The sequence below is a fragment of the Poeciliopsis prolifica genome, unplaced genomic scaffold (genome assembly GCF_027474105.1).
Source record: "Poeciliopsis prolifica strain line A6 unplaced genomic scaffold, Auburn_PproV2 SCAFFOLD085, whole genome shotgun sequence".
Lineage (NCBI taxonomy): Eukaryota > Metazoa > Chordata > Actinopteri > Cyprinodontiformes > Poeciliidae > Poeciliopsis > Poeciliopsis prolifica.
In genome coordinates, this window is record NW_026562460.1 from 373655 (window position 1) to 387475 (window position 13821).

The 13821-nt window shown below is 36.5% G+C and overlaps 1 protein-coding gene across 1 annotated transcript in view; it reads left to right on the forward strand.

Moving 5' to 3' along the window:
• The window catches only part of cntnap5a (contactin associated protein family member 5a), a 199469-nt gene that overhangs the window by 66660 nt on the left and 118988 nt on the right, over window positions 1-13821 (forward strand). Inside the window, exons 5-6 of the mRNA XM_055022388.1 lie at window positions 10099-10302; window positions 11942-12126. Of these exons, the coding sequence (XP_054878363.1) occupies window positions 10099-10302; window positions 11942-12126 (389 nt within the window). The remainder of the gene's footprint in view (window positions 1-10098; window positions 10303-11941; window positions 12127-13821) is intronic.

The following is a 13821-nucleotide window of genomic DNA, read 5'->3' on the forward strand; positions in this document are numbered from 1 at the left end:
TGATTCATGTCAATTTTTTGGTCTGAAAGCTCTGGTGCTAAACACACAACTTTATTGGCAGATGATGGGTATTATCTAGTTAATAATTATCTTAAATTAACATATTTCCAGAAAGTGTGAACACAAGCTTAAAAATGTCAACTTGACATTAATATAACATTTTATTTACGAAAACAGGCATAGATCTGTAAATATATTTGACTGCCTTATCACTGTCAGAACAGTCTATTGTCCATGGAAGAACAGCATCAATGAGGTTAAGCCTTGTACTGTATGAACCAGGGAAACAGTATGTGTTAGGGTAACACAAATTTGATTCTGGTTGGCATCACTTTAGTTCCTTGTGATGCCTTCCTCACAGTGGCATTTAATGAAGCCACTTCTTGACAGTTTCACTGCAATATTCTACAATCAGCTTTGGGTCAAAGTGCTGAGCAGCAGCTGAAAAACAAAAAAATAAGAGGGAGGAAGACACTGGTTAGAAAGATGATAAACATTAGAAATGTTCTGAAAGACACTAAAATATTAAACTGTGTACTGGTTATAGTTCTGAGAACAAACAAACTGTACAGTTCCCCATTTACACTCACAAGTAAATTAATAAGGTCGAGCTAATGAATATTCATAAATATTTATCTTAATGTTAGTTAATACATTTACTTAACATGCTGCAGCATAGTGTAACATATATGATGTTTAATGTTAAAATGAGGGTATCAATAATCAAAGTAAATGACTTTTTATCAGAAGACTCAGTCTTCTGATAAAAGACTTTCAGTCTTTTATCAGAAGACAAAATACTTTGTCTTTTATCTTTGAGTCAAGCTAATTTTTCATTTAGCTTAACCAGTTTTGATCACTTTTTCTTTAACGTTGCTGAATGTTTGCAACAAGGTTAAATCAACCCTGATCCTCCCTGACTCAAGGAGGATCAGGGTTGATTTAACTCAGACAGAAAAATTGTGAAAAAGGTGATTTGTGTTGTAGCTGGAAAAATGATTTACAATATACACAGGATAAACTTCCATCATATAACTGTTTCAGTCTTACATTGACCACAAACATTTCCAAATAAGTTGATGATTAAATTCATTCAAAAATGTCCATTTGCTGATAAAGATACCACACAAGTAGTAATAGTCCAGTTCAGTTTAACCAGTTACCAATCCAAGAATCAAAAGACTGAATTGGTCTTTTGCAGATTTAGATCAGTGTTTCTTCAATTCAGAAGCCAGTAGTGAGGTATAGATATTTTTGTGTCAACACATTACGTACAGTCAGTTATAATATTTATAGACCTCAGTGATGTGCGGTCAGAGGAGGCAGATGAGTCTGGGCCTCATGTGTCATCATAAAAAAATAATATATAATGATAAGATCATTTTTATTGCTATTTTCAGTATGGTTTGTACTATAAAGATTAATTTTTCATTTAGCTTAACCAGTTTTGATTACTTTTTCTTTAACATTGCTGAATGTTTGTAATTTTCTAGTCAAATGCTCAGAAGCAAAGCTGGTGATGTAGCATCGAGCTGAACCTCACCTTGGACTGATCGACCTCTCGCTAACTGTGCTGGCTGCCGTTCTATGGGAACATGTTCCTCCTATCTGTATGTCATCAGATAGGAGTGAAACGGTTAAAAAATATTTCATATATGAACTGATTTTCCATTATTTAGCTTATGCAAATAATATACAGTGTTTTTTGTCGCCGATTGTGTGTGTAATGTGTTACGTGTGCTGAGAAGTGATCATAAACTGCAGAGAACAGATTCAAGGTGAGGCTGGAAGTTTTCTTGCCTCATAACAGGGGGCGCTCATGATCCCAGACATTGGTTTTGTGACTCAATGTCTGCAGAGTAAGAGACAGGTACAGTGAGCTAGTCATACAGTAAAGAAGTCACGTCCAGAATGCTAAGATCATTTTTATTGCTTTTGCTATTTTTTTATATCAATAAAAAAAGTGTAGAAATAAATAAAAAAAATTTCTCCTCTCTTCCGGCATCATCCTTTCTACACTTTGTTTTTTAAAGCAGATTTTCAATTGAAGCAGGAAATAATACTAAAAGAAGACCAACATCAGAGATGAAAGTTTTGCTTCAAACTACAAGGCTGAGGGTCTCGCTCTTCTCAGACTAAGTGGTACACAAGAAAAGAGAGGCTTTGTCGATGCCCATCTAGCAATGGTCTTTTCTGTTTTCCTTGTCAAGGATAGACTTGGTTTTGTGTGATCTGATATTTTTGTGGAGAATGAGGATGCACCAAACAGCATACTTGGTTTCAAAGTAGATTAGCAGTTTTTCTACTTGTTTGTTGATATAGGCCTTCAATATACAGAAATTTCTTCTTGTTTGTTGGGATCATTGTGCTGTTGGAACACCCACCTGTAACCAAGTTTCAACCAACTTGGTCTTGACCTGTGTGTCATGATTTGTGGTGTTGGTGCTGAGGATGGACATGGCTGGACCCAGGTTATGATGAAAATGGTGGTTTTAATCTAGAACACAGAAATCCAGACAATACAGCTGAGTGAAGAGACAAGGAAACACAGAACGAGTAGAACTGGTAGCTACTACCAGTGCTATGTCTGTCGTTTGTCAGGGCGTTAGACAAAAGAACTAACATGACTTGACTAATGACCACAAGAAACCAACAGGGAAACACAGTCACAGGTGGGATTAAATAGATAAGTGGTAGTCAGGGAACATGCAAATAATATAGAGTCTGGGAGCCCTGCCGGGTCCTTCCAATGAAGCTTCTGACCAGTTTTCAGAAGGCTATAGTTTTGGTTTGATGGTGAAAATTTGGATGTACTTGTGTGTTCAACAATGACCATGATCCAAAAAGATGTAAACAAATGAAAAGTGGTCAAATATTTAGCCAAATGGTTAAAAAATATGTGTTCCTCTGCCACCCTTCACAGGACCATTTCTTAAGTGTCAGTGTAGTGTAAGAAATTATTGAACCTTGGGTATCCTGGAAGCTGTTTGTCGTTGGATTTTTTTAAACTACATTTATACCTGATATGCCCATTTACTTGTTTTTTTATGTCTATGCTAATCACCATGTTTAGGCATTTAGTATCCTCACTTCCATCTTTCTATCTCCTCACTTGCTTCTTCCTCATTTTGCAAGTTGATTTTATAAATATTCTCCTGGAACACTGGACTTATTTTTTCCTGTCTGCTCCCGGGTCTGATTTTATAACAATTTATGCTTTCGTTAAACTCCTCTGAGATTATTTTCAGATGGAAAAAGAATATACTCAAACTAAAACAACAGATATTGGTTTATAGAGTATTAAGTTCATTGGTTTATGGAGTATTCGCTAGTTTTTAAAATATTTTTGAAAACTGAGAGCAGCAGCAGAACAGGAATAAACATATCATGCATTCTAATAAAATACAGTCATTTCACCCTTGTAAAACACAACTGCAAAAGAGTCAAAATAAAAATACCAGTCTTAGTATTAGTAAGGCTGTACATTGGTAATTCACTAATCCCTGATCAAAAATGAAATCTAACCTGCTGTACATTTAGAATTTTTTTCTTACCTCATTTATTTCTATGTTAAAACACTAAGCAGGTCTTCGCTAAGGTGTAGATTCAGGTGTCGAAAGATAAACTCTGTCTTGGATTGTGGTTGACACTACATTTAGTACTTATTTAATACTGTGTAGTTATCAGTGGCATTTTTATATGCTTTTTTTACCTTCCTAAAATAATGAAATAAGTCATTTATTGGTAAAAGCTTTTTTTTCATTTGTTCTTTATTTTGTCTAAATCATTGTTTGTCGATAAAAAGATGGTGATGACTGATTATTATTTTAGGAAAGTGAAGATATGTTTGTTGCCCTGGATTCTTGGTTCTCTGTTTTCTCCTCTCTTTCTGCTGGTATAAAAGCAGATTCCTAGAGTTATTATTTCTATCACTCACCATCTCCTCAGTTCTTATAGCTTCCTTTGGTTTTTATCATTTTCCCTTTCATTTCCATCTTTTTGTTCATTTCTTTGAAACAAAACCAAAAGCAAATTTCCAGCATTCTAGCTAAAGCTGCAATGATCCACTTTAGAATGTAACTTTGTGTCATACAACAATTCTGACATGCTGCACAGAACACACTAAAAATATACTAAGTGAAACATGTCTACACTTAGATTTAATTAGAGACAGTTTTTACTTTACTATAAATCTGTATTATGATTTTCTGCTTACAGATAATGAAAACATATTTAGGTTTAGAATATTGCACCAAAGCAATAAAAAAATGAATACATACAGAAATGTGGATTTAATGAAAAGTATTTTCAGTATCTGCTTAAAAGTTATTTTAAAAAGACTCTTTAAATTTGAACAAGGCTCACCAGAACGCATTTTAATTTATTGAATATGCCTGAATTGTGGTGCTTATCTTCAGATGGTCTGCCATGTTTTATTCTTTTAGGGCAAGAATATCAAAGCCTTTCCATTTTCATGCAGCCATCTCTGTTCATGCAATGTCAGTATCAGCAACAGAACCTTTGTGGTCAAATTAAGTTCATGAGGATAGTGTACTAATCCAAAGCTTGATGTCTCACATACATTTCTCCTCCCTAACTTTAGATTTTTAATGCTGCTGGAGGCCATTTTTCAGAACTATCTGGTACACTTATAGCGCTAGGATTTGCTTTAGTTGGTTTAAAATACTCACAGTGTGAGAAAAACCCTGTTTATTTGTATTTACATAAGAAATTAAAGCAGTAACTTACAAATGATCTGACTGTGTATTCATATTAAGCATAAAATCAACAATTGTCCCTGCTGCTGCTAAATCAAATTATTCTGTATTATAGACCCTGAAACACTTATTTATTGTTCTTGTATTTTGAATACATTGAATGAAACAAAAATGTATAATAAACTTTGACTAAATGAGATACATTTTCAGTGCTTATTACACAGAATACTCTGCATTTGTGGCATCCATATACTAACTGCCTCTCTAGCCTGGTGCCACTCTCAAATCCAACAGTCGGTGTACTGGCAGACATGCCATTCACAGGAGTTCACTGTAATTTTAAAACAGCTGATTGGCAGTTCTAGGGAGGTGGGGGAAGAGGTCGGGGTTCTGCACATTTTCAAGCAGATGTCCTTTATTAACCAGTTGATCAACATGTATATTGCTGCCTGTTTTGTCCCTTAATGCTCTCAACACTCACTGCAGATCTGCGTTTAAACTGCAGAAAAACTGCCTTTATTTAACAAGGAGGCACATTTCTCCTAAATAATTCAACTACAATTCAAGGCCTTAAAAAAGGGGTCGCCTTAACCCAGTACTTTCTGTCTTTGACCGTTTTTGTTTTTTTGTTTTTTTTTAAGGTGATGGAGACATCTGAAGGATTGAAGGATTACAATTTACACTCTTTACCACTTGCAGACATACAGACATTTTCAAATTTCTGCCACTTTGGATCACAGACCAGTGCAACTGAACCACTGGTTCACATTCTGCTGAATCTAGAATATAGCCTCTGCAGCAGTCCATGGTGAGACTTTTGATTATGCACAAGTGGATGCAAAGTTCAGGTCCATGAAAGACAGGCCATAGCAGGTGAATCGTTCACAGTGGGAGTTTAATCTCAGTGTTTGTTTGCTGTTACTGAGGCCACACTCAGTGTTTTCTGTCACTACAGAGAAAGTTTCATGTGTTCATTCAGTTGGATGTGTGATAGCACAATCCATTCAGTTCAATGTTTGAACTGAATGGTAATTAAACTGAATCAATTTTAAATATCAGAATATGGCAGTTTTATTTTAAAATTTGATGGATAAAAACAGCCATATGACTGTTTTTTTTTTTTTTACTCCTTCAGTCAAATTAGTAAACAATAAAGTCTTGCTTAACCTCTACCTTATACATAAGCGTTACACTTCTGCCACACAGTCTCCTATCTTTCCATAATGAAAATTTTAAAAACATTATTTTATAGTAAAAATTCAGGCAATGAGGGACTTTATCTAGCACATTAAGTATTTTACAAATCTTAAATATTTAAGGATTTGTGCCTCTGTTGGTTCATATATTTAGTCTGTGTAGATTGAGAATAATTTGTTCAAAGTCACTGCTATGCTGCATCATGACTAGGTATATTACTTTCAGTGTTTCCATTGTGTTTCAATGCATTTTAAATAGTCAGATAATAATTTAAATTTATAGTTTTTTCTTTTCTATTATTTATTTTGTTTGTGGTCAGATTATCATTATCAGAATTAATCAGACATTAAGGGAGGGCTTCATTTTCTCACTCCCTTCTCAGCCTCTGGCCTCAAGTGGATAAACATGTTGGAGAGTAAAGCTGGACATTATGTAACATTATCATCAGGTCATTGCTGTGGTGCTTCTGTAGCGATGGTGTGTGAGTGCTGATGTTGGCACATCTGGTGGTCACAGACATCATATTTCCTCAAAGCAATAAAATTTAAAAGTTGTTGTGAAATCATGTGACAGAGGAATTAGTTTTAGATGTTTTGACTGATGTAACATTTTGCAAAAACATTTAATTGATAACTATATGGAATTATGCTATCACATTATTTAATACTGCTCTTCCTGTCTGGTGAACATCTCCATCAACCTTATTAAATAACTCACTTTGTGACATTTGGTTTGAACCTTTTCATGTGTTCACACAGTAGAACTGCTGCAGATGAAAACAGTAAGATCCTACTGCAATCTCTTTAATGTCTCTTTATCATATCTTCACATCCTTTCACACTGTGTTTTGCATACCTGATGTGTTAAAGACATAAAAGCCACAAATGGAAGTTTCACACAATTGCGACCCTCAATGAGTTGATGAATGTAATTTGAAACTGTTACACACTCCAGAGGTGCCACAAAGGAAGAAGAAGCAGCAACACAGTACAGTAGCAGCGGTGTGCTGCTTCTGGAAGCAAATATGCAAATTGCTGCTTTTCTTGTGCACCAGTCTATTTCCTGACTCATGCCCAGACTGAACACTGAACTCTGAAAGCAATCTGTGCATGTGTTTATAAGTGCTCGGCATGCTGGTTCCATGTCTCGCCCTTCAGACTTTGCTTTAAACAACTGCTTTTTAATGGGAAAAAGTTACTGTAATTGTTTGAATATGACTGGTAACCCCCATAATGTTTGTTTTATGTTGGTAAAGAATCCACTAAGATAACCCTCAACCTCTGACTGTAATGAAGCAAAAAGTGGTCTTCTGTGGTTGTGCACATTGATAAAGGGCAAGCGTACTTCCATTTATATTCTGAGCAGTCCTCAATAAGATATTTAATGGGGATTTACTGGCACACCTCTCCCACGCATTGTGAGGCAGCACTAACTAGATGAGCCAGAGAATTACTGCGCTGTGGAACAGTGTCAGAACACACCACAGTGAGCAGTTTTATGATAGCCCAGCGCCACATGGTACAGCACAGCATCGTTGAGGCAGACGGTTTCTCTCTTGAGTACAATTTTGTCTGCGTTTCTTTCAGTGCTGCTGTTAGAAGCTGAGTTTTTCTCTGCTTCAACCTTACCATGAGAGAATAGAATGTCCTTTGGTTCATAAAGACAATAAACCAAGTTCAAGTTTGATAAGCTGCTGCCCTCTTGTTAGACTTCACTTTAATACATCTGTCTGCTTCCACACTCAAACCTGTCACAATTTTCTCATTGTTTTTCTCCAAAAACATCACTCAATGGAAAGGTGAAACAAAAACTTAGATTCTTCATATTTTTACAATTGAGGGATTTTAAGTGGTAGAAAAATGGTTCATACAAAAAAAAAAAAAACACCAGCACAGTTAAGTGTATGAGAAATGATAGTCCTGTGCAGACTCTGCAATTAACAGGTATACTACGACCTATGAAAGCTGAAAAATGGTATGAATAATTAACTAGTTTTTTTCCATGACCAATATAAAAGCCCTGGAATTTAAATGGAGTCAGAGAACCTGCTGCAGAGAGGAGCCTCATCAAAGGCATTTTACAGTTAGCCCTGGTCCTGCCTAAAGTATTCATACCTTTTGAACTTTACATGAGAGTACATGGAAGTTGAGTGGAAGAAAAAAAAATATTTCCATTCTTTTACAAATGAAAATCTAAAGGTTGTGGTGTTCACATGTTTTCAGCCCCTCCTACTCTGATGCCCCTCGGTGAAATCTGTGGAAAGCAACTACTTTCTAGAATTCATTATTTAAGAAACAGAGACCACCTCTGTGTGTCTTTTATGTCACAGTTTCAGAGAACAAACAGTTATGGTTACTGAGATAAAAAAAAAAGTAATCTGCCTTATGTACTTAAAAGACATAAGTACACCTTCAAATTCATAAGACATATTGTATTAATTGAGTTAATATAAATTTAAATACTGTTAAATTTATATTTTTGCCCCGAATGATTTAAAACAAATGGTGCAAAACAAATTCACATATGTGTCAGAAAAGAAATAATGTGAGACTTTGGTGCTGGTTTGCTCTTTCTTTGTTGTCAAGTCATGTCATAAGTAGGTAACTGCAGGATTAATGTGAGTGAATAAATATTCTTTATTGTTTAATATTGTGAACATTGTTTAACATTGTGAAGACCAATGAAGACAATGGAAAACATTTATTAATATGGTAGTTAAAACCAGAGTTCATATGTTTGCATTATTCTGCTGGGTTTGGCATATGACTTCAGTAAAAGATTGTGGGTAAGCTTTATGTTCATTGTTAATCATTTCAGTGAATTGTTTAGTGATATTATTTTAGTGATGACTCTGTTCCTGTTGCTCTAGTTTTTGCGTTTAAGGGTTAGTTTGTCTTAATTCATCCAGCAGAGTAACCAGAAGTAAGAGAGGTAGTCATCGGGAACACGGTAGGTTTCACTCCATTAGCTTTATGAAAATGTAGCCTGAAAAATGCTGTCTGATGGTTGATTCCTGGGTTTTAACAAGGGCTTTGCTTTCTCTCTGTAGCTGTGATGTGCTACAGTGCCTTACCATAGAATGGCAATAAATGTTTGTTCCATGAAATAAAACTGTTGCAACCAGAATTTCTTTAACTATACTGTGTGGAAATTGTTGACAATCTGTCAACAATTTGACAGATTGTCAACAATCTGTCAAATTGATTTGACAGATTGTTGTCAAATCAACTGGTAATTTGATTAAAATGAGTTAAGTAAAGCAAAATTCAGAGATTGCCTCACTAACTTAAGTCAGCTAAGTTGGAGCAACAAGGTAGGGAGAAATAACTCCAAACGTCAGTTACTGCAGAATTTCAATCCATAAAAGCGGCATGTTGTACATTTATTTTAAAGGTTTTATTGGCTCTGGTAATCTTTATTTGATAGTGAATTGACAGGAAATTGGGTAATCAGAGAAGGGGGAAGACATGCGGCACAGGTTGCAAGGCCGGTAATCGAACCTGAGACAGCCACGTCGAGGACTATGGCCTCCATACATGGGTTGTTACTTAACCTTCAGGCCTGGGTACCTGTAGGTGGAAGAATGTCTTTGGACTGCTCTGCGCTGAACCCCACAAATGTGGCTTGTATAGACAAGTGGCAAAAAAGCAAAACATTTCTTTCTGAAAGAAAATCATAAGAACTTCTGTTTGCATTTTGCAACAAACCATGAAGAGAGAGTAAACAGTGAACTGCAAACCTAGCAGGTGCTGATTGCTTGTTAACTTGAGTTTCCGTGTGCATTCAAATGTAGATATATCACAAAAGTTGCTTCACAGAGCAAACAACATCTCTGCTCTGATGCATACATTAAAGGGAAGAACATGTCTATATTTACCTAATTACGTACATTGCAGTCAAAGCATAATAATTCACAGATGTAGGTAGCATGGTTTTTAGGGTCTTGCTCAGGGTTGAATCTACCAGTTGGCAGCTGGTCACTCGTTCTAAGATGATGAAAGAAATGACAAACAAACTGCAATTATTTACAAAAAGAAAGGAAAAATAATTTGAATACCAAATAAAATAAACATTTCTGATTTGTAGTCCTGGTTGTAGAATCGTCTAGTTTTGTTCTAACCTTAACCCTTTCCTTCTTGTTAACAGAGCACACCCCTTCATACTGGTTTTGATTTTTCCACAGAATCGTATGTGGCTGATTTTGATGGCAGAAGCTCTCTGCTGTATCGGTTCAACCAGAAGTCCATGTCAACAGTGAAGGATGTTATTTCTCTGCGCTTTAAGAGCCACCAGGCTGAGGGGGTCTTACTGCATGGGGAGGGGCAGAGAGGAGACTACATCACCCTGGAGCTGCACCGAGGAAGACTGGACCTCTATCTCAACTTAGGTGAACTACGCCTTCCTGATATTGGCCCTGAAATCACTTGTTTTCTTTCCTTTTTTGCATCCTTGTGGTGATTGTGGGAGTCATTCCCTGACATTGAGCGAGAGATTGGAAGTGACTGAGGGGATATGAGAGCTTTATTTTCTTTATTGATTGAATTGATGCTTTTTTCCAGCTTCTCCTCAACAGATAGAAGACCCAAAATATTCATTCAAACTGTCTAAACTAAAGACATGAATGCAGAGATAAATAGCATTTTATTTTTTGTAAAATCTTCCAAAGTATTAAGAAAATAAAACTGTATAACAGAAAAGGTCTGTTTAGTTGAAAAAATCTCAAACGCTATAAAAGTACACCCCAAAAAATTATATGTATTGTAAATTTAAACATTCAACATTTCTTGTCAGTGAACACTTCTCACTAATTTCATAAAGTGAAACTCATATTATATAGATTCACTACATGTAGAGTCCAATTTTTCAGATAATGAACACCTCAAATTTAGTGTCAGAATATTTAAATTTTTCCAAAATGCTATAGCCAAAGGCACCAATATTTGGTTCGATAAACATGGGGTTACTGTACTTGATTTGCAGTCTGGCCTGACCTTTAACCTCATAAAGAATATGTGAATTCTTAAAAGAAAGATGAGAGACAGTGAAGACAGCCAACACAGCAACGTGGGCTTTAATTGTGCCTCAGCAGAACCACGGGCTGATCTCCTCCTTGCAACAACACATTGCAGTAATTCATGCAAAAGAGGCCCTGACCAAGTATTGAGTGCCGAGAAATGAATTGACTTTCCATAAGTTTGACATTACTACTTAAAATTTCATGTCTTTATTACCTTATGTAATAATCTGAATGAAAAATAGCCTGTCAGAGCAAAACAGAAAGAATAAGAAAAATAATTGTAGCTTTAAAAGTTCAAATTGAATTACAAATAATCATCAGTTAGTATGAATTGGTCTATACAACATCATTCAATTTGCATAGCAATGCAATAAAGCCCAAAATTATTTATACACCTGGAAAACAACAATCAAACTTGTTTCTGATGAGAAATAGGACTGGCATCTATCCAAGATAATATGACAAAAAAACAAATATTATTAATTATTCTAATATTGTTCATTTACATTCTTTAAAATGTTTATTTATATCCTATTAAATGTAAAGAAATGGTGCTGCCAGTTACTTAGTAAAAGTAAATGCCTTCATTTGCATTACAGCAGTTAGAAGCCTTGTTGTATGAGCAGGGCAGCTTTTCTCACATTTCCTTTGGTGTTTAAAATATTCAGCTTGTAATGAACTTATAATCTTTGAGGTTGGAATGCTTCCTTGCCATCACATAATCTTTAGTTCATAGGGTGGATAACTTGCTGGGTAATCAAATCAGGATTTAAGAAGCTTTCTCTCCCTCCTACAGTTTTTGGATTGATTGCAGTGCATGATCTTAATTATGTAGATTGAATGACAGGGTTTCTATATTGCATTGGTAAAATGGTTTATGATATGTTTGCTGATATTTTCTCCTATGTTTAACAGTTGTTGCTTAACTTAGAGAGGAATTCTGCATAAGTTGATGCTGCTTTCCCACCAGACCAACTGAGTTCCTGCTGCTGTCATTCTTTTTATGCAGATGATAGCAGGTCAAGGTTCAGTAGTCGCCGTGTTCCAGTTACTGTGGGCAGCCTGTTGGATGACCAGCACTGGCACTCTGCTCACATCGAGCGCTTTAACAAGCAGGTCAACCTCACTGTAGACGCCCACACACAGCACTTCCAAACCAAAGGGGAAGGACAGTCTCTGGAGGTGGACTACGAGGTGAGTTCTCAGCCAGATTGAATAACCCGACGAGAAGATGGAACAGCTGTGTAAATATTTCTCCACAGACGACCTTATCATGATCACAGCCTGATGAGCAGCATTAGGGCGAGCCTTGCAGCATTGCAGCAAACATAAAGTGTGCTCCCTGGAACTGCTGGAAGCACTCCTTTAAACATAAACATAAAATTAGAAAAAGACATTTTGCTGTTATCGAACAACACTTCAAGCCTCCAAAGATTTTCCCATTGTAAACAGAAGCTCTTTTATTTAAGAGCTTGAAGTTGCTGTCTGTCTCTGTTGTCTCTGCACCCGTAGTCTGTCAGTACAGGCTGCATATTTGTGTTGGAAACAATAAAAGCTAACCTTCAGACTATCGGTTACCGTCGACATGTAGAGTGAGATCTGAAGGCAGAAACAATGCAGTCAAAGTTTGCCATGTTAAAGTAAAGAGTGTGAACAACAGCTTGATCAGAGAATAAGCAGGAACATTAGTGCCATCAAACCCACTGAAAAAAACTCTAGGCAACTCTAGGCACACCTGGTTTCGTTCAGACAAAAGAAAAAAAGTTGCAATAAATTATGTTCAGTAACACAATCACTTGTTAATAAACAAACTGTGAACAATGACTTTGAAATAGGTCTTCTGCAACTTTCAGAAAATTACATTTAATTCTCTTTGGACTTTTTTCCCCAAGATAATTACAATTGGAATGTAAGACCTTCACTAATAAAGACAGATAACTTCCATAATTAACTTAACTGCTTAATGGTAGAAGAAACCTAAACATCAATTTGTGTTATTACACTCAACAAAAATATAAACACAACACTTTTGTTTTTGCTCCCATTTTTCATGAGATGGACTCAAACATCTAAAATTCATTCCAGATAAACAATATTACCATGTCTTTCAAATGTTGTCCACAAATGTGTCTAAATGTTTGATAGTGAGCACTTCTGCTTTGCTGAGATAATCCATCCCACCTCATAGGTGTGCCACATCAAGATGCTGATCTGACATCATGATTAGTGCACAGGTGTATCTTATACTGCCCACAATACAAGGCCACTCTGAAATGTGCATTTTCGTTTTTGCTTTATTGGGGTTCTGGGGACTCAGAACCAGTCAGTAGCTGGTGTGACCACCATTTGCCTCATGCAGTGCAACAAATCTTCTTTGCATCGAGTTTATCAGATTTCCAAGTGTGGCCTGTGTAATGTTGGTCCACTTCTCTTCAATGACTGTGCGAAGTTGCTGGATATTAGTGGAAACTGGTACACACTTTCGGATACGCCAGTCAAGCACATCCCAAACATGCTCAATGGGTGACATGTCCGGTGAATATGCTGGCCATGCAAGAACTGGGACATTTTCATCTTCCAAGAATTGTGTACAGATCCTTGCAACATGGGGCCGTACATTGTCTTGCTGAAACATGAGGTGATATTCATGGATGTATGGCACAACAATGTGCCTCAGGATCTCATCACGGTATCTCTGTGCATTCAAAATGCCATCAATAAGATGCACCTGCGTTCTTCGTCCATAACAGATGCCTGCCCATACCATCACCCCACCACCACCATGGGCCACTTGATCCACAACATTGGGATCAGCAAAGCGCTCACCCACACAACGTCACACACGCTGTCTGCCATCTGCCCTGAACAATGTAAACCGAGATTCATCCG